Source organism: Rhipicephalus microplus, chromosome 6 (genome assembly GCF_043290135.1).
Source record: "Rhipicephalus microplus isolate Deutch F79 chromosome 6, USDA_Rmic, whole genome shotgun sequence".
Taxonomy (NCBI): Eukaryota; Metazoa; Arthropoda; class Arachnida; order Ixodida; family Ixodidae; genus Rhipicephalus; species Rhipicephalus microplus.
Window position 1 is genome coordinate 87,012,285 of NC_134705.1, and position 21,851 is coordinate 87,034,135.

The following is a 21,851-nucleotide window of genomic DNA, read 5'->3' on the forward strand; positions in this document are numbered from 1 at the left end:
ATACGTCCTACACGTTACCCTTCCATCTGAGACGCGTCATGCGGGAAGTGCGAGCCACACGAAATGCCGTTTGAACGAACGACACGTTCTGGGTGGCACACTATATGATGCAGTGTGGCAGACATTTTACGGATGGTCTTCGTGCATCATGAACTACAGGAATTTCGCAATCGTGGCGGTTGACTGTCTTTACGAATGCCATCCCCAAAAACAACCTGTTCGTGAGGGTGGGAGATCACAGCACGAAACCGCCAAGTTGTGCCATTGTAACTTTTGCTTTCAATGATAGTGGACATCAAAGTGACATAGTCGAATATTGATAATTCAAACTTGTAAGAACCATCACAACTTTCTTTTCTTGAGTCACTAAAAGCCAGAATGACCTCAAGGCAAAATTTTTGTAATATTACAATTATGGGTACTGATATTTTATCGAGTATTCCATTTTGAACATCGATATGAACGTATACGCACAAAAAGATATGCTTGTCCTAAAACTGAAAAAAGCGTAGAAAGAAGGAGCCTCTTGTGAATATGCATTCTCTGTCAGAGCTGGAAGCGTACAACTATATTAGTGGCGCCACCTGAGTGATGTATGTCACGACATACCAACAGCCTCAATATGAAACACAAGTGCGTTTTACTTGCCCACTGACGATGACTTTTTGTGAGCTGTTTTCCATTACACTGCTGTGAGCTGGAAAGCTACAGCTTCCAGATTGAAAAACAAAGTCCCACTATCTGCCGGAAAAATAGGAGGAATAGCAGAACTGTGAGGTTCTCTCAACACAAAAGAACTTTTAGCTATGCGAGTTTGAATCATCACAAGACGACTGCATATATGCCTTTAATGTGGACAACGATCCAACAGTGATGACTGCTGCACCAGATGCCTACATGATGCTGTTCATGAGGAATTATTGTGACCATCGAATGTATGACTTTCCATTGAACCTATCACATATACTATGTTTTAATGCTCGCGGGTCTCATCTGGCAACACTGAGTCGTCGTCTGCCTTGACAGACCGAGAAACTCTGAGAGTGGCGCAGTGCAGCAGTAGAAAACTACACGAGAGAGAGAAAGAAGGCTGGACATAGACATCAGCGAGGAGAATCAAGGAACAATTGTGGCTTCACCTTTCCCTGGGGGTAGGGGAGGGAACACAAAACGATAAAGCAACATCTTGCACTACGGACGCCCCCTCGGCGGGCGTCACTGTTGCTTCTGTGGTCAGTGCGTCCGGAAGCACGGCACACGAGACGACTGGTCAACAGCCTTCTCCTTTTTCTCCCGTCCGACGGCATTAGTGGCTTGATGAGTCCCTTCTTTCGCTGGCACCGTCCGGGTCACCTCCTACTACGAAGAATGGGACTGTGTCGCAGAACCCACCATTCGCTCTCCTCCTCGAGGCGGTGTTCGTGATGAACAAAAAGAAAAAAAATGAAATATAGTTCGCTCTGTCGCAGCCATTGCCGGTGGAGCGTTGGTGTCACGCAGACTAGTAGGTGGCTTGGCCTTATGGCAGTTGGGGAATCTAACCTGTGGCATTTTTTGTTGTTGGCTGGCGGTGGTTGTTTTGTCGGGAGCATGAACGGCGCGGAGCAAGCAGACAAGGGGCACTGGCTCGTTTTTCCTCTCACGATCCTATACTAAGACTGGGCAGCTTGGGTATGAACAGTCTACTTTGCTGCGAGAGAGAAAAGAGAGGGTGAACAGAAAGGGGTGGGCATTGAAAAAAGAGACTGTAAGTTCGGGCATTGAAAACAGACAAGCAGTTTCAATAGGGGTGTCACATGCTTTACAGACTGCTTCGTGCATGCCCCAGTTAAAAGAGCACACTAAAGGTGCAGTGAAATGGTACCTCAGTCGCAACTTGATGGACTCTTACTCAATTAGCCAATTCGGTTAATGTCCCAAAACAACACAAAAGCTGTAGTGTGACTCAATTTTTGGCCTTCCGCGAATGTTTAGTGAAACTGCTGCGACAGCTAATACATTGAATAAGGTTCACAGATCTCTGATAGCTCATACATCTCTGCTGAGCTCGAGAATGATGGTTTGATCACCAGTGATGACAGCCACATTTCGAAGGAGCCAAATGCAAGGACATCCAAATGACTTAATGATCGTCAAGGAACCTCAAATGGTAAAGTGTAATCCGGAGTCCCCTGCTATGGCATTCCTTGTAATCATAACCTGGTTTCTGCACACGAAACCCCAGATTTCAGAATACTTATTGGGTACCTATCACTTGGCTAAGCGACGTTTCTGTGCATATGCCAGCTTGAAATGTGTCTGCCATGGTCCGGAATTGAACCTCGAAATTAGAGCTTGTTTGCATGTTGCTGTTACTGCGAAATCTTGGGAAGCAGCAGATAATGACACTGAAATACAAAAAGACGTGTAGCCTTTGCAAAAGGAGCCAAAGATAGTATAGAAAAAACATTGAACAAGCTCTTTATAGAAACAGAACGAAATAAAGACTACATTCTGTATTGAGTACTCACGAGGTGGTTAGGCATTTTTTTGCACTTCAGCAAGCATGTACCAACACACCCAGCAAAAAGTACTGCCAAGATCTAGATACTCATAGATCATGTAGCATGAATAGTCATGTAAGGACACTCTTACATTTTAATTGACAAGCATGTTTATTTTTAGTAATTTTGTTTTTATCATTAATTCCTGTTTTGGGGACATTTGCAATGTGCTCCAAGTCCTCCCTTTCCACCATTTTTTTTTTTTCAACTCGTTCGCTAGTGAATGCTGCAGCAGCAGTTCCCAGTAACCCATTCTCTGAGTGAGTTTACATATGGGGCACAATTTCTCAATACCTTTACAACGTCATGCCTCCGGCTTGCATTTCGCATTGTCACAAATTGTTGGAACACTTGAAGAACTTCTTTCCCCCCTCGTCGTAACATAAAAAATTTCGCATGAGGATCCCCTCCGGTTCAGTGCGAAAGTAAATGCATGCATACGCTCACTAAAGCATTTCATTAAAGCACTGGTGTGCATTCTTCTTAACAGACTCTTCCGCTGCCATCTTTAATTTTGGTCCACGACCAAGTGAAAGCTATCCCTTCAATTCTTGTACGATTATCTTTCATCTTAAAAAAGGGACGGAGCGGGCTTGCTCAAAATTTTACGGTTACAGTGACTGAGCAGGTAGTTCGCTAAGCCACTTTTAAGGAGCTCTTGTAGGTTTTCTGCGCCGGCATCCAGTGGCTTGATGTATTGTTTCTGAATTGTGTTGGTGCCAAACAATGACCCGAGCAAAGAGAGTGTCCAGAGAGCCACTGTGGCTAAGGTAGGGAGACAAGAAAGCATTTTGGCGGCACCGTGATCAAGGCCGCATTCGCGACCACCCAGTTCTGATCAATCACTCCATCGATTACTTCTGATTCAATCACTATCCAGTGGACACGCATCGATCGGCTAAACCAGGCATGATGGAAATGGCGCTGCTCCCACAAGCGTTGCTTTTTGATGGTATACGCAAGGATCATGTTGCAATGTAATATTCAATGTCACGTCACACAAAAGTGAAAATATGTTTTTCTCGCAGCGTTTGATTGAGAACACAACCGCTCAAATTTTAATGGGCGCTGCCACATACCATGCAATTTACTTCAAGCAACACAGTTTTGCAGTGATTTTCTAGCCAAAGGCTGGTGTGTGCAGTACTCTCGTTACTCGAGTAAATAGAGGCAGTGCATGTGTCGAGCTACACGTGCGCTCATCGTACGACTGGTGCAGAAAAGTGCAACTTCAGCAGTGCAAGTGCAATAACTGTGCAGCTTCATCAGTGCTAGTGAGAAAGCAGGCGTACGACAAGGTGCAAGCCAATAGAATACGCCAGGACGTGTTATCTTGCACTGTTTAAAAAAAGGGTGCATCACCAACACACACTCACAAAATAATGCGCGCATACAATAGTATTTTTAGTGCTTTAGCTCAACCAGTAAATTTTCAGCAACACGTCCTTACTATTCACTTAATTTAAGTAGCACAGCTGAATCAAGCTGAAAATAAATTTTCGTGCAGTTAAATACAGCAAGGCATTAGGTCCAAAGCGATCACATATCGTTCATAGCAAACTACATAAGCAACTATGTTCTTTTATGCAAAGCAAGGCAATTTTAATCAATACTGAAGTTATCACCACTCATCAACCTGTGAAAACTAAATTGCCTGAGTTCTCTAATTTGCTTAGGAAGAGCTAATGTGAACACGATTTCATTACACTGAAACCTCGATATAATGGGATCAGATATAACGAAATATTAGTTGTAACGAAGTAAATGAAAAACTATCTTGCAATAGATATAGTGTTAGGAATGTCCCTTTGTAATGAACTTTCAGATACAGTAACAATCTCATTTTCATGTAAGATGCAACTTTGTTACAATGAGGTTTGAGTGTAATGTGCACTGAAGTTTAAAAATAAAGCAAGCCATATGTATGATAGAATTCGCATAAATATTTGCCAAAGATAACACAACAGTAGTGCATGTAATTGAATTTAGCAGTGCACTGACATCTCCAGAACAGAGAAAGAAGTTGCTGTGCAGGCTAAACATTTGTGCAGACAAATTTACGATGCTGAGAGCTAAGTCACATTCCCTTCTAATATTTCACTCAGCTAAGTGCCGCACAAACCAGAAAAGGAGCATTTATCAGTTCGCACAAGAACACCCTAAAGCGGTGCGATGCACAGAATAATCTATGCTGTTGGATGCCACAGCCAAGAAGATGCCTAAACATAATAAAGGAACAGCTGAACTGTGACCAAATGTGCCATGCAGTGAAAGGAACAACATACATGTGTGCAAGCGTAGTGCAAGTGCAATAGAATACACAGAAGGTGTGCAAAAGAGTGTAAAGACGATATGAATGCCTTGCGCTTGGGTTTTCACCTTTTGTCTGCAGAGGTGTTAGTTGTGAGTTCAGAGAACATATGGCCCCCACAAAAGTGCAGCTCACCATTCCATACTGGGACTCTTCTAAAAAAATTTTTTGACATGGAAATAAAGAAGAGTGCTTCTGCCCCTAGCATTCACTCTGCAATAACACTAACAGATTGTCGTTGGTACTTCAACCCACATTTGCTGGGTCATTTGACACCGAGGTGCCATGCGTGCGTCCTGAGAAGTTGTTCAAATTAGGTATATTGTGTCAGTTTCATTCCCCAAGTATGAGGATAGCAACTCTAAATGAGAAGTTATCCGTAACGATCTATATATTTGCACTTAGAGACCTTGTTTGTCATCCAATGTCCTTGCTTGTCTTCCATTGTTGCCAACTTATGTTGGCTATGATTACCAATGCGACAAATTATGGTGCTTTCAAGCCTAGCTTAAAGCACAGAACAAATGTTTAAAACCAACTTTCGACCTTCAGAATCAATATCATATACACCTTATTCTTGAAACGTGGGGTGGATGTCACAAGGCCAGCTTATGACTTCTAAGGCAGCTACAAACAACCAAGCTCTTGGCATTTTGAATAAGTGTGATAAATCAGGCTGCAGCCCAAGTACAGCTCGAGGTGAAACTAAAAAATATCACCTAAAGCATGGCAGCTAGAATGCACGTGATGAACCTAACGTACAGTCTTAAAAAAAAACACAACAAATCTGGCAAATTATACTCACGAGATAAACATGAGGTCAACCTTATGATTCCTTTAAAATATATACGACAGACGACTCTCAACAGGATGTGAGAATGGGCTTTTTGGTGGTGACACAAGGCGAAACTTCTGGTGCACAAAAAAGACATGGACCAAGTGATGACAAGATGATGAGCTTCATCCTGTTACACTTTCCTTGTACATCTATCTTTTTTTTGTGCGCCACAAGATTCATGATGTAGACAACTCTCACAAGCACGAATTTGACCAATGTCATAAACCCCACGACTACATAATGCCTAGAAAAGCATTTTGAAAAAAATAACAGCACTAAAGAACAGCATCACGTAAAAAAATGCCCCCACCTCCCTGAAGAGAATCGTGAGGAAATGCGAATGCATTTCTCGCGCAAAGAGAGGGTACCATTGCCGTCAGACATTCACCTTCACAGACTTCTGCCATTGTTTTGAGAGGCGCCCAGCCAGCGAACGGTCGAGAGTGAGGCGCGCGCTTTACTCCATCATGCGGGAGAGTGGGGCGCAACGAGGAGAGAGAGTGAACGACGAGAGAAGGAGCAGCGAAGCACAGCACCTGTCATTGTACCCGATGACCATGATGTTGATGTCTTATCAACACAAATCCTACACAAACACCAGCAGCCCAAACGCTACAAAAGCGTTTCAAACGCAAAGGCGGTGGCATGTCACGTTCAAGTCAAGGAGGTGGAGGCTCCAGTGCCTACGGTTGAGAATAAGCGCGCGCGCCCACAGCTGTTGCTGACATCTGCCGATGCCAAAGAGTGACATGGTGGGAGCTCCAGTTGCTAGGAACGCGCGAGCCCGCAGCTGTTGCTATGGAAGAGGGTGGTGGACAGATCCCGACGGACGCCTGGCGTAGCCCGACTAAGAAATGCATTCACATTTAAAAGGGATTAAGCATAGCTTCCACTGGAGACGCAATGTTCAAGGGACAGCGAGCTGACGGCCAGCTAGGTAGCTCTGGCTGTTGCAGTTTTACTAAGTGTCGCAAAATTTATCCAGCTTTTGCGTGGGCAAAAGTTGGCTCCACATGCTTCATTGATTTCAACCAATGCTTCAGGTGCGCTCGGCGGCTGCGACACCTGCTGTGTGGCAGTGCAAGAAAGGGAGCTGCGACAAACGAATGGTGCTAACGCCGCTGTGCATCAGGTGTCGCGACAGTTGAGTGCACCTAAAGCGTTGGTCAAGAACAATTTAGCGTGTGTGAGCAACGCTTGCTCTTGAGGAGACATCAATGGTGTTTGACGCCAATGAGCCTGTATATTACCTTCCTTCTAGAGCACTGTAAAAAGGACAAAAAGAGTGCTTGCCAGTTCATGATGACATTTTTTTGTGCATAAATAGTACCGTATTTACTCGAGTAATCCTCGCACTCGCATAATTCTCGCACCCCCCACTTCGCCCAAGAAAAAATACGATTTCTTTTTTTTCCTCGAGTAATTATCGCACCCCCGATAACTGCCGCAATAATGTCGCCTACTCGTTCCAGCAACTGATGATGATAGCGCACGCCATCTGGCGCCATATCTTAAGCATCAAGCGTATTACTGCATGCAGATTCAATCCAATACATGCCAAGCCGAAGTGGCCAATGCGCGTTGAGGCGTGTTTTGTATGCTGTGTCGTTAATCTTGTCATGTTATGGGGTGATACTGAAGCTACACGGCTGCTTCAAGTTGGAAGTGATAGATCTTGCACTAAACGACCTCAATAGGGCCGCCGGTAGGCCCTTCGGAGTCTACGAGTTTTGTGTTCGCTACTGGTGGTGGCAGCTGAAAGCCACCAAGACGCGTTGGGCCTGCCGTGTGCCTAGAACTGGGAATTATGGTAAACTCTATTTCTTCAGAAGGAAACTGCGGACGATTCTATTAAATAGCCATCAGCCCAATACTAACGTCCTATGCTTAACTTTGAGCGACGAACGCTACCGCTACGGCCGCAACGCCCACAAGCTTTGCGTATGGTATTTTAATTCTCGACTATTTGCTTCCACTTCTTGTGTCTTAAATAAATCTTGCCTTGTGTTGAACCACTGCTTTTATTGTTGAGGTAAGTTCTAATTAGTACTTCTTAAAGCTTGCTGTAAGTTGCTGGTGTGAGAATCCCGATTTGCGGCCACTTCGTTTTCTTTTTCGCTCGGTACATTTTCGTGGAAAGTTTTCCCCGCGTAATTCTCGCACTTCCCAACTTTGCATCAGTTTTGCGGCAAAAAAAGTGCGAGGATTATACGAGTAAATACGGTAATATGAGATTTTGTGCCATGTGACTAGTGCTTAAAACTGCACTTATTGACAGAGTTCCTTGTCTGCTTGGGTTAATTAATCAATCTTGCAACAGAATCGAAAGTTGGGCTAGTTGAATATGCATGGTATAACTGTCGTTTAAGCACATGAAGGAACACTCTGTCCCCTGTTCCTTTGTGTTTGTTCGTGCACTTAAATAACAGTTAATCAATTTTCTATCGGTTAGATCTTTATAAAAGTTTAAGTGATTAGTGCTAGACTACTTTAGCAGGAACATGTCACGTGATTTCTTTGCAGGGAACACGCCACATGACTACTGTCCATGTAACTTTGAATTACGTGAATAGTGTTGGTGAATTTGGCTGAAGCATCTCATATGGCAAATGTTGCATGATTTATTTGAAGCCACGTGACTTGTTACGTGATTTTAGGTCACGTGCTGTAACATCCCATAACATTAGTCACGTGACATGTTCCTGCTGAAAATCGTGCCATGTGGCTAGTGTCGTGCGATACTGGGAGGTACATTTCTTTGAGTGGGTGCCAGTTTTTCGCTTTCTTTTTTTCCGTTTGTTTTCCTGTGTTGTCTCTTTGTTTTTTTTTTCTGTACTCATTATAGAGCCTTCTATCTTTATCTCTCTTTATTTTATATGTTTTTCTCACTTCATTGCCTTTCTTTCCTCCCATTTCTTTTTTTCTCTATGTTTCTGTCTCTTTCTTCACCTCTTTGTGTGCTTGTTTTTTTTCCCAACAGAGTTATTGCGTCTCATGTAAAATCGTCACACATGTTCCGGGAGCAAAGCAGTAGATGAACAAGAGGACAAAGAGACTGTGCACCATGCACTCCACCTGGCACTTGTGGAAGCGAAGAGTTTATATAGATTTCTCCTTTCTGTATGCACCACCTGGCAGTACCAAAAGCTTAACAGCTATGCCGCTTATTTAAAAAAAAAGCAAAATACAGATACCCTTTTTTATGCTTTTATGAGGGTGCCACAGCCAAACCTGGCTGTGGCACCCCCAGGTTAGTGGCACCTAAAAGTTAGTTTCTAGGGCCAAAGTTAGGACATTCTTGCATGGCCTGAGACAGGCTCTGGTTCGACTCTAATCTTTCCTAGCAAAGGAGAGACCAAGCATCAGCCGAAAAGGCCATGATAAGAACGCCAAAATTAACCAGCTTCGCTGCATCTTATTAAGCTTTACATGGCTAGTGTAAACTTCTTCCTTTTTTTTCTTGACCTTTGCTTTCCTTAGTTTCAGACCAGAATAGAAAGAAGGTAGGCAAAGGTTTTGAACTGCAAAGGATTAACGAAATTCCGCTGTATGTAATCCGTTTGCAACCAGCTAGAGTATATATTCAGCAGAATTATTCTGCTGCTTTTCCAATTCAAAACTGAGCTTCCATTTAAAGTTTTGCCGTTCCCAACGCCACGATTACACACGTTACAATGTCATACTTTCCAAACATAACCATTGGGTGAAGCACTAAGTAAGCATGACCATGTAGGTATAAATGGACAACTTGAAATATTACAGGAGTCTGGACAACCGGGACAACCTCCATGCTAAACGCGAACAGCATAGTCAAAATCATCGGAAGGAAAATTAATTGCTCATGCTATCGTTGAGAAACAGTGGTTTTTCCAAAGTCGGGACATATCCCAAAATGCCAACTCGATGCGAGCGACCTTTAGGTGCACTATCGAATGTGGATGATTAAGAAGACAACAGACAAACATAAAAACTAATCTGCGGACGTGCTTAGAGCTTGTATGTCTTCAGTCTTCTTCACCTCCATCCTTGTCTCGCTGTGTGCTGAAAGATTATTTCTAATGTCTTGCCAACACACTCAAATTTTGTTAGTGAGCCAACTCGAGACAAGGAAACAAAAGTTCTTTTAAAAAAGGGGAAAAAAGATCTGCAAACGAATGCAAAGAATGTATGCAGTGTTACGCACGTCTTTTATGTCGCTTGTGTGGCACTCCGTTCAGGTCAGCAACAATTCGTAGAGCAAAAAACTCGAACGTAAAGGAAGACATGATACAACATACGAGTGCTCATATGTCCTTGGCATGCAAGCGCTCATGTTAGTGCCCGTTTGTAGCCTCCAGTCTTTTTTTGTTTCTTGGGCTACAAATACTTCTTGATGTACAGTCAGCAGGCTTAAATCCACCTAATCTACATTTACATTTATTCTTTCAAGGTGAAATCACCGAACTTGTGATATCACAGATCAACAAAGACATTCCGTTCACAGGATTTCAATTTAGGGATTACGTTAAAACGTGTTTAGCTACATATACAGTAAAGAATTTCAACTAAGCATAAGTGCGTAGGAAGATTTGTGAAGGTTGTGATAGCATTTGATGTGAAGTATATATGCGACACTTTGATATGGGCACAGCCTTTAAAATGATGCAACAAGACTCGCAAAGATGAAAGTATGCGGAGGTATCGGTCAATAGATAGTTACAACTATTGCACAAACTAATGAACAGACACAAATCTAAAGCACATAACTGCATTGGTGAGATTGCACCACTGTGACACAAAGGCACAATTTAAGCTGGCATGCAGTCGCTTTGGCTTTACAGTAGAACACCGAGGGAGGGAACATGTGATGTTAAGAAAGGCTGAGCATGGCATTATGCTCAGCAAATGGTCAAATGTGAGGTGTTCTAGTGTAAAATGAGACAGTGTTTCGATGAGACAGCCGACGTGCAAGCAGGCGCTGAGCAACATGCCCATGCTTAAGTCACAAAAGCGAGACAACGCATTACATTTAGGCCAACGTAATGGTCACACGGACAGGGTTCGGTATGCCATTGCCAATTTTGCTAGTCTCGAAGATCAAAATTAAGCAACTGGCAAACTCCGAAGTAATGTCACCCATTTCACGTTTCCATGTTGAAGCTCGACGCATTTCCTACCTCTGTCAAAGCTTTAGTGTTTTCTCGTTTACTGATAAGTTCGCCCCATCTCTCATTAGGCAACTACAATATTTTCCCAAACTATATGAAGCTAAACAAGCAAAGCCAAGAAGAGTGCAGGAGAAATGAACTTAATATACAGAGTATGGTCTCAGTAGATGCAAAACTGCACTTGAGAGATGAAATTCGCAAAGTGCAAGAAGAACTTCTCAGCAAGTGCGTTCTTTACTTAGAGCATTGATGCCAGGCGGAGAGTCGGAAATTCACTTTTCTTGCACAAAGGCTCACAGAAAAGAGACACCATATTGACACGTGCGGTTCTTTTGGTTTACGAAGGAAGACGCTATCACTTTCTGTTAAGCGCAACGCAGGCCGCGTTTATCTTGTATGCCACTTTGGAACCCGTTACGACGCGTGTATAAAAAGCCGGCGCAGTGCGCCACTGGGGGTCTTTTTTTTTTCCGTCGGCCGACGACTGTTCACGCCGCTGTTGCTGTGAGTTGTGTTTGGCCCTGTTTTGCTGGGCACAAGTTCGCCCAATAAACAGTTCGCCTGACACCGCCCTGACTCCTGCGTGCTTCCTCTCAAGTGCTGCGTGTATCACAACCTCGTGACATCTGGTGGAGGTGCTTCTCTGTCCATGTACCGTACGCCCCCGTCCAGCCGTGAGCCAAGCCCAAGCCGCCAAGAGGACGACGCCGACCCGGTCGTTCGAGTGAGCCGAAGACAACATTGCGTCATAACCGACGAATATGCCCGTCCGCTCCGTCAGAGCCCCTACCGAGTTTCTGCACGGGAACGCGAGGCCATCAAGCAACAAGTCGACGAAATGCTGCGTGACGACATCATTCAGCCGTCTACGAGTCCGTGGGCATCACCCGTGGTGTTGGTGAAGAAGAAGGACGGAACCCTACGTTTTTGCGTCGATTACGTATCGTCGCCTGAACAACATCACGAAGAAAGACGTGTATCCCCTCCCACGGATAGACGATGCTCTGGACAGACTCTACAACGCCAAGTATTTTTCGTCGATGGATCTCAAAACCGGCTACTGGCAAATCGAAGTAGACGAGAGAGACCGAGAGAAGACTGCCTTCATAACACCAGACGGCCTATTCGAGTTTAAGGTCATGCCCTTTGGTCTTTGCTCGGCGCCTGCGACGTTCCAACGGGTTATGGACACAGTACTCGCAGGCTTGAAGTGGCAGACTTGCCTCGTCTACTTGGACGACGTAGTCGTATTTTCTTCCAACTTCGACGAGCACCTCCGGCGCCTTGAAGTTGTTCTTCGGGTAATCAAAGCCTCGGGACTTACCCTGAAGCCAGAAAAGTGCCGCTTCGCCTACGAGGAACTATTGTTCCTTGGCCACGTTATCAGCAAGTCGGGAGTGCTCCCTGATCCACAGAAAACAGCTGCGATCGCCGAATTTCCTGCACCCACCGACAAGAAAGCAGTACGCCGATTTCTTGGCCTCTGCGCTTATTACAGGCGCTTCGTGAAGAACTTTTCGCGGATCGCCGAGCCACTGACGTACCTCACGAAGGCCGACGTCGACTTCAAATGGGAAACGCCGCAAGTCGAGGCATTTCAAGAATTAAAGCGACGCCTGCAAACGCCGCCAATATTGGCGCACTTCGACGAAGAAGCTGACACCGAAATTCACACGGACGCAAGCAGCACAGGGCTCGGCGCCGTGATCGTGCAGAGGACCGACGGACTTGAAAGGGTCATCAGTTACGCTAGCCGGTCACTTTCGAAGGCAGAAGCCAATTATTCCACGACAGAAAAGGAATGCCTTGCCATCATCTGGGCTACATCAAAATTCCGCCCCTACCTGTACGGCAGGCCTTTCAAAGTCGTGAGTGACCACCACGCCTTGTGTTGGCTAGCTAACTTGAAGGATCCATCAGGGCGCCTCGCACGGTGGAGTCTCAGACTACAAGAATTTGACATCACCGTCGTCTACAAGAGCGGACGAAAGCACTCCGACGCCGACTGCTTGTCTCGCGCCCCTGTCGATCCGCCGCCCCAGGATGACCAGGACGACGACTCTTTCCTGGGACCCATAAGTACCGACGACTACGCGGAACGCCAACGAGCTGACCCGGAGCTCAAGATCCTCATGGACTACCTGCAAGGCAAGACCGCCGACGTCCCGAAAGTATTCCGCCGAGGACTGGCTTCGTTTTTCCTGCGAAACAACGTCCTCCTGAAGAAAAACTTCTCGCCGCTCCGCGCCGACCACCTCCTCGTGGTACCTTCAGCGTTACGTCCAGAGGTTCTGGAAGCATTACACGACGACCCGACAGCCGGACATCTTGGTGTTTCCCGCACACTGTCACGAATACAAGAGAAGTACTATTGGCCTCGCCTCGCTGCCGACGTCGCCCACTACGTAAAAACATGCAGAGACTGTCAGCGACGCAAGACGCCGACAACTAGGCCAGCCGGACTTCTGCAACCCGTCGAACCACCTCAACGGCCATTCCAACAAATCGGCATGGACTTACTGGGGCCGTTCCCGACGTCAACTTCTGGCAACAAATGGATTGTCGTAGCGACTGACTACCTCACCCGCTATGCCGAAACAAGGGCCTTGCCCAAGGGCACTGCCGCCGAGGTCGCCATGTTCTTCATTGAGAACATCGTCCTCCGCCACGGAGCCCCCGAGGTCCTCATCACCGACAGAGGTACGGCCTTTACGGCTGACCTAACGCAAGCGATCTTGAGGTACAGTCAGACAAGCCACCGCCGAACCACCGCGTACCACCCACAGACGAATGGCCTCACCGAGCGTCTAAATAAGACCATCGCCGACATGCTGGCCATGTACGTGGATGTCGAGCACAAGACGTGGGACGCCATACTCCCGTATGTAACCTTCGCGTACAACACGGCCGTGCAGGAAACGACGCAGTTTGCTCCGTACAAGCTCGTCTACGGACGGAGCCCAACAACGACGCTTGACGCCATGCTACCGGTCGGCACCGACGAAGAAGACCTCGACGTCGCCAGCTACCTGGATCGCGCTGAAGAAGCTCGACAGCTAGCCCGCCTGCGTATCAAGAGCCAACAGACGGTCGACAGGCGCCACTACAACCTTCGACGACACCACACCGAATACCAACCAGGTGACCTTGTCTGGGTCTGGACGCCGATACGACGACGGGGATTGTCTGAGAAGCTCCTGCGACGCTACTTTGGACCCTACAAGGTAGTCCGACGTCGTGGTGAACTGGACTATGAGGTCGTGCCCGATGGCTTAACGTCATCCCAACGACGCCGTGCACGACCCGAAGTCGTACACGTGGTGCGACTTAAACCTTATTACGCGCGCTGATTAGCTGTGACGCATTGTTAATGTAATTTATTGCATGTACTCTCTCTTATGTTCTGTCTTTAGCATCGGGACGATGCTTTTTCAGAGGGGGGTAGTGACACGTGCGGTTCTTTTGGTTTACGAAGGAAGACGCTATCACTTTCTGTTAAGCGCAACGCAGGCCGCGTTTATCTTGTATGCCACTCTGGAACGCGTTACGACGCGTGTATAAAAAACTGACACGTGCGGTTCTTTTCGTTTGCGAAGGAAGACGCTATCACTTTCTGTTAAGCGCAACGCAGGCCGCGTTTATCTTGTATGCCACTTTGGAACGCGTTACGACGTGTGTATAAAAAGCCGGCGCAGTGCGCCACTGGGGGTCTTTTTTTTTTCCGTCGGCCGACGACTGTTCACGCCGCTGTTGCTGTGAGTTGTGTTTGGCCCTGTTTTGCTGGGCACAAGTTCGCCCAATAAACAGTTCGCCTGACACCGCCCTGACTCCTGCGTGCTTCCTCTCAAGTGCTGCGTGTATCACAACCTCGTGACAATATTGTTAGCAATTGTAGTTTCAGTAATTGCATTAAAGTCTTCACCTAAATTTCGAAGCTTGTATAAAGAAAACAGAATGAAATATATAAAATTTTTATATAAATTTCAGTTTCCCTACAGGGTACTCGCATGTACATGGAAGATACGTATACGACCAGAAACTATAATTACAGTAGGCCTGATTATAAGTCGAGGCAAGTTTAGTGGTGCCAGCCACAAGACTGTCAGTACGACCATTTGGTTGCCATATTCAACAGACAAAGCCCTGGTTGAGACAGCAGCCTTTGCACAACAGCCCTTCAAAAGATCCAGCAGCGCCACAGAGCTCATGCAAAAAAACACGCACTCAGCGATTGTCACAAATGTAAAGCAGCCACTGAAAAAGAAGGACAATACAGCAAAGAAATAGCACCGACACAACTCTTTATTTAGAAAAAAAAAAAAATCATATATGAACTGCGTGTGTCATACTAGTGTCATACCCACGTCTACCAATGTTATATCTTTGTCAAGCCCATGTCATATCCTTGTCGCGCTTGTGTCATACTGTTATCACACCCATGCCACACCGGTGTCAAAACAATATCATACCGACGTCTGCTTGTGTCATATCTGAGTCAAACCTGTCGCATTTGTGTCACACCCTTATCATACCTGTGTCACACCTGGATCATACCCATGTCAAGCTTGTGTCACTCCAACAGCTACATCAGCTATAGTCAGCTCCACTACAGAATACCGTGAAGACTAACTATCCACAATACAAGATGCACTTATGCACTCTTCACATTGCACACGTTCTTTCATTTCGTCTTGTTTCAAAGTCACTTGCTTAATGTTCAGCATCAGAGCACAGGAATTTCAGCCTCTAAAGTGCTCCTCCTAACTATGCCATGTTTCACAAAGTTAGAACTCAAACACAGCGTCCAGAGTTCACCCCAGTAACATCAGGACTGGCTTGCTTAAAGGTGTAGATGTTTGAAAAGCTAACAGTGACATTAATGCCCAATATGGTTGTACCTTTATCTGCTGTTCTTAAAACCTTGCACTAGAGTGCATAATATCAGAATATAGGTAAAAAGCCAACAATGAAAATTTAAGAAAAAATCACTTTTTTTTTACCTGAAAAAAGGAACAATATTATATATGCTTGACAGACATTATGTTGGGTTCGTACACATAAGAGGCACGCTATAGTTTGCAAAATAAACATAAAACTTGGATGTGAAAAAAAGTTTAAAAACTCTAATCTGATTGCCTAGTTTCTGGGAGTGGCTGAACAAGTGAAGTGAACTTGAAGAAACCTTGAGCGTTAGGTGTATACAGATGTATTTTCCCTGATAAAGGCATATATATGTAAAAACTAGATGCCACTGAAAGACCAGAAGTAAAGTAGAAACCAAATGCAAAAAAGGAGTGCTACTTTACCCTCTGACAGGCATTTCACGCATAATTCCAGATGAAAATCAGATCTGACCTACAGAGACAACTACAAGTCAGCTGGGAAAGACTTTTTGATATGACTGTGGCAAATCTTGCATCAGAGGTGTACTTTCTCAGGGACTAAGACCTATGCCGCTAAAAAATAAAGAATAGAGAGAAACAGATAAATGAGAGAGAGAGAGAGGCACGCACGCATGCGCAAGGCAGCCATGGCGGCGGGCAAGCTAGGAGGAGGATGGACCCGGGTCCTTCTTGGCCGTGAACGATATCACAGAGCGGAGCCCCTTCACGGAGGTCTGCGAGGAGGGCACAGTTTAGCGGTGGCTGCAAGCTGAACACTACACCGTTGAGGTCGGGTTGAAAGGATGTGGGAGAAGGTGAGAAAGAATAAGGGGGCAGCTCTGCCCTGCACCCCTCTCACCACACTTCAGGACAGGTTTTCCCCCGCGTTTCTTTCACGCCAATGTGCGTCGTCTGATGCACATTGCTTCACATAGTCTGTTATACGTAGTCTGCAAATATGAGGCATCTGCTATGCACCTAATCTAAACCCTTCAGCTAGCACCTTAGCATCTTGGGGCAGCAGGCTAAGAGGAATGCACAATGGAGAAGTCCTGCTTAAAACAAGAACACCGCTAGCAGGAGACTATGTTCTAAACTAGTGCTCTGGGAACTACTGAAGCAGGAAAGTTCATAGTGTTGCAGAAACAAAATTACTGTTCATAACGAATCACGGAATGCAAATGTCTGCAGCCTGACCCGGGTAGATCCATCTTGGTAGGAAGTGCAGCAACTATTACACAGAACACACATTACAAGTGCTTGTGTTGTGTGTTCTGTGTAATAGTTGCTGTGCTTCCTACCAAGATGGATTCATACCAACTGGCCCGATACAATTGTTTATCGGGTAGATCACTACGGTAGCCAATGGGGAGAGCATTCAACTGCCTACTGTCTCTACAGCCATCAGTTTCTCTACATCCATCATCATCCATCTCTACAGCCATCAGTTTAGGCAAAAAAGTCATTAGAAAGATATACTGCTATTCAAACAGCTTGGTGACTTCGATATCCACTGAGCTTTACGAAGTTTGCTAGCTCATTCTGGTGAAAGGGTCAAAGTTGATAACTTGTAGTCTTGAAAAAAAGCTTAATTAAAAAAAAGGAAGCTACTAAAGTAGCATGACAAAATGTGGGAAGTAAGACCACTCGGACGACATTCACATGTAAGCACAGAAGCACGGAAGGCACCGCATCAGGACAGGAAAGAAAACGAAACGGGTTTGTCCATACACGGAGTTGTCATAGCGATCTATCAATCTAACATCTACTGCCACATTGAGTGCGGGTGCTACGAGCGCTTCATACACAAAATCTATGAGAAGGGGCAAAAAAAAGAAAGGTTCACGGGAACTAACACACACAGCAAATCTGTTCTACGAAGGCAGGCTTTTGCTTTAGGCAGGCTGATGCAGGCTGACTCCTGAAAACAGTAACACAGTCTTAATGCACGAGACAGCCCTGACGAGCAACATCACCCACAATGCTAGGTTATTGGAGAGTTTTAGTTTGTCCACAAACTTGCACAAGTTTGCGGATTATCGGGTTACCGGAGGCTTTAGCAAGAGTAGCAACATTGGTTAACCAGGCAAACCCAGAAGTATTACAGCTGTAACCAAAAGTAATCTACTTCATTGCTGGTCTAAACTATTGGCATCGTGCTGGCAATTAAGGGTGCTAGCAATATTCAGACATTAGGTGAGGGCCTTTATGGACCATTAAGTGATTGTGATATGCAGAACTAATTATTGGAATGCGTAAGAGCTACCAACAAAAACTTGGCTGATGCTTTAAAAACCGCCTACGCATTTAAACTGATGATAGATACGCAGTACACGTCCCAGGTCAAGAAGCATTCAGTCAAAATGCCAGAGGAAATTCAGAGACAATATCAGAACTATACAATGTTCTTAAACTGAGGTTATAGTTAATTCATGAATACTCTACAACTCAACATGAACAGAAGAGTGGACATCGGCACTGGTGAGGACAACCTGGACCCTTTGCTAGATTACACAAAAGATTGAATGGGTCTTGCATAATGTCGGTACTCTTATGAAATAAAAGTGAACGACTAAATATTATTAATTATGATTCTGCTAATCAAATTACAAATGAAGTTGAACAGAGTATGGAAGATTCCCGCTATACAATATCTCTACAACCTCTCTGATTGAAGCATGCACCACAAGATGGCTGTGCTAGCCCGGCTACTCAAGCTAATGTCTCTGGTGGCCCAGCATAGCACAGAATGTATTGTGTTTATACTGACAAGCTAAATGCAAGACTTGTTTTGAAGATAATTGCACTAGACATATGTTAGGCTTGAATAATGTTAATTTACGTGTGAAGCATTGGTCTTGCCACAAAGAATAACTATGCATCAAGATGGGGTGTAATAAAGACTGCAGCGATGTTCCATCTGCAATGCCCCTATACGAATACCCAAGAGCTGCACTTAAAGCTGTAAAGGTGGTTCTGTACCTATGTGAAAGATCTATATGTACAAGAGCTCAAGTAGAGAGTACTCGCACACAAAAACTGAAGGGGTGCAGATAGAGTGAAGCACAGTCACCACAACTCACAACACACCACGGTGTTTTCAATGCGAGTGCTAGTGTAATCCACACAACAAAGTGTACGCACGCAGGTGCGAAACAGAACTTAGCCTTTAACGTATTGAGAAACAATTAAAATGCACAATCAGCAACTGAACACTAAGCAACTGCACTATTGTTATTTACGCACAGACTTCCAAAAATATAGGAAAAAGAGAGTGGTTATCATAACTGCACAAGAAAAGATTGGAGTAATGTCATTACAGTGCTGCAATTAGATACTACTGGATGGTTTTAGCAATTAGCATTAGATAAAATGACAATCATGTTTTAGGGACTTTAGCAGTTAACTTGAGGCGATCATGTTTATGTGTACCCGACAGCAGGCTAATGACAGTTAACGCTCATGAGAGCTCTCGCGAGAAGAATGCGATGTTTCTGCGTCGGCATGGCCTCGCTTACCTTCTTCTTAGTGCCGTTAGCGTAATCCATGTACATGGCAGAATTGGTGTACCGCCTATAGCTGTCATTCCTCATCACGAAGTAGACGTGCCACTGGATGCAACGTTGGCCACCAGGAGAAATGACGTCAGAGAGCAGGAAAGAACAAGAGCGACAAAGGTTAACCACAGAAGTGCAGCTGTCGAAATGGCAGGACATCACGTGACAGAGACTACTACAACCAGTTCCCACACGTCATTTGTTCCCGTGAGGACCTCAATCTTTGTCAATGAACAGTAGCAACAAAAAAGTGGATAACGTAAGTGTAGTGTTGTGCGTTTACACCAGATGGCCTTCCGAGTCATTGGACTCGCAATAGATGGCGTCACTGCACTCGTGTGTATATAAACGATACTCGCTGATTAAACTGGGTTATTGTCATGGATCGTACTGTGGTGTAGCGTGGTTACTTTCACGTGTCGCCGTGCCGGCTACACGACATTCTGGCGACGAGGGTGGGACCCGAACCCACGTGGGCACAGCCCAATAGATTACTTTCACCCAATGGTTACTTTCAGCCCAATGGTTACTTTCACGTGTCGCCGTGCCGGCTACACGACAGTAAGGGTCTCACAAATAGCTTACGCTTCTGTCACAGAGCAAGGTTCCTACCTTTACCCTAGCTGTGACATGTGTGAGCACTTAAAGCTAGGGGGCCGGAAAGTACGTGGAAAATTACGTTAGTAAACAAGGACATACCGATTACTCTATTCTAAAGCTGGAAGCACACTCATCAGGTGTGTAAAAGAAATTTTCTTCAGAGGAGGATACTAGAAGCTTGCAGGTAAGGTTTCTCGATGTTGTTCAATGACTTTAGTGACAGTTGAGCAAATTTATAGAAGACATGCACTGGGCAGTAATTCTAGTCTTTTATCAAAAGACTAGAATTATAAAAAGGGTCTCTTATAAGCAGGGTACCACACTCTCATTTTCTTATCAACCTCTTTTTAAATGCAGGCTCGCTGGTCTTTTATACCCATTTGTCTATGCCAGCATCTCTTATAAAGGGGTTCAACCGTAGTACTTGCATACTGCTGCAATGCACTAGTAATACATAGATCAGCATAGAAGAGAAGTGGTGGAACAAGGCTTGTTTGACCACTTCTTATCTGAAATGATGCTTCAAGCACATGACTTGCCTTTGTCCTGGAAAGACAGGCTACCTTGTCGAAGCTTGTCATCTGACAGCCTTTTTTATTCAACCAACTGACATTGCTTCCAGCTTCCCATCTCTTCTTCCGTCTTGCATAATTTCTCACGATTGTGCTTATTGTCCAGACGAACATGTTATAATATAATTTGTGGGGTTTAACGTGCCAAAACCAACATATGATTATGAGAGGTGCCGTAGTAGAGGACTCTAGAAATTTCAACCACCTAGGGTTCTTTAATGTGCACCCAAATCTGAGCGCACGGGACTACAGCATTTACGCCTCCATCGAAAATGCAGCCGCCGCAGCCGGGATTCGATCCCACGACCTGCATGTCAGCAGCCGAGTGCCTACGCTACTAGACCATCGCAGCGGGGCCAGATGACCAGGTGCTAGTTTACAGCGTGAACTTCATGCCAGTGACACAAACATAATCATGCCCATGGCTGGTGGCCCTGTACGTAGTGCCACAGCCTTAACCCGTTCACTGCAGCAAGCTTCTTTGAGGTCTCGTTCTGTTTGTGGAGTGACCTACCAGTGAGCCACTCAGCGTACTTTCAAGGTGTGCCGTGACCCACCGGTGGGTCATGGCATTTAACACTAGAAAAAATTTCTTCTGATCGTTTATAACCTCTTGCAATAAGAATTGAACCTCTGCGTTCATGTTTGCTGAAGTTATCGCATCAGAAAGCAGATGCGTATTTGTAACATAGCAGCCGCATAGGAGGAGCACAGCCCGTAACTCACTGGTGACCCATGCCGCAGTGAACGTGGTAATTATTCACTTCACCAGTTGTGATTGTGTAGATGTAGGCATAAGCTAGTTTCCCAACAAATCGTTTCCAAGACGAAATGAGAGCGATCTCACAGCGCACTGCGACAATATTAACATTTCACCACCCAATATATAATTTCTTATACATTTTCTTCACTGCTTTCATAACATATGACTACAACTTAAGTCCGTAATCAAAAAATAAGTTTTCAAGGAATCGTCTTCCTTTTGTCTGAGACGACCTTAATGAAATATCTTATGGTGTCATGGTAAGATGGTGCTTGCTGAATTGATTCTAGCTGGACACCAGAGACAAAATTTTGGCAAATGAGCCGATCAGCGCAGTGCGTGCATTGAAGGAACCGGCATCTGAAACAAGGCCAAATCACTCACGGCAGCTTCGTCGAACGTCCACCGGTCGGGATTCTGCATGTTGACCTTGGTGATCTCGTAGCTTCTCGAGTCGATGTTGATGGGACAATTGGCGTCAGGGGCCAGGTACTCACTGCAAAAACAATAGAGTGCTTGTCACGGTTTATTTGCACTGTCCGTGAGCCTCACCGGCGTAATAACAATGAAGACCGAACTTCGCGCCAATGACAACTACCTACGAAACTGATGTACTGATGCATTTGGTGCTTCTGGC

General features: G+C 45.2%; 1 protein-coding gene across 4 annotated transcripts in view; it reads right to left on the reverse strand.

The window, feature by feature from the left end:
* Window positions 1-1,409: 1,409 nt before the first annotated feature.
* Window positions 1,410-21,851, reverse strand: part of RSG7 (Regulator of G-protein signaling 7) — an 82,556-nt gene continuing 62,114 nt past the window's right edge. For 3 of the 4 annotated variants that reach the window (XM_037419002.2, XM_037419001.2, XM_075866162.1), the window contains exons 14-17: window positions 21,599-21,710; window positions 19,241-19,333; window positions 16,353-16,456; window positions 1,410-1,690 (exon numbers count right to left, since the gene is read on the reverse strand). In XM_037419002.2, the coding sequence (XP_037274899.1) occupies window positions 16,385-16,456; window positions 19,241-19,333; window positions 21,599-21,710 (277 nt within the window). In that variant the 3' untranslated portion in view covers window positions 1,410-1,690; window positions 16,353-16,384. The remainder of the gene's footprint in view (window positions 1,691-16,352; window positions 16,457-19,240; window positions 19,334-21,598; window positions 21,711-21,851) is intronic. The other variant, XM_037419003.2, reaches the window with a different exon arrangement.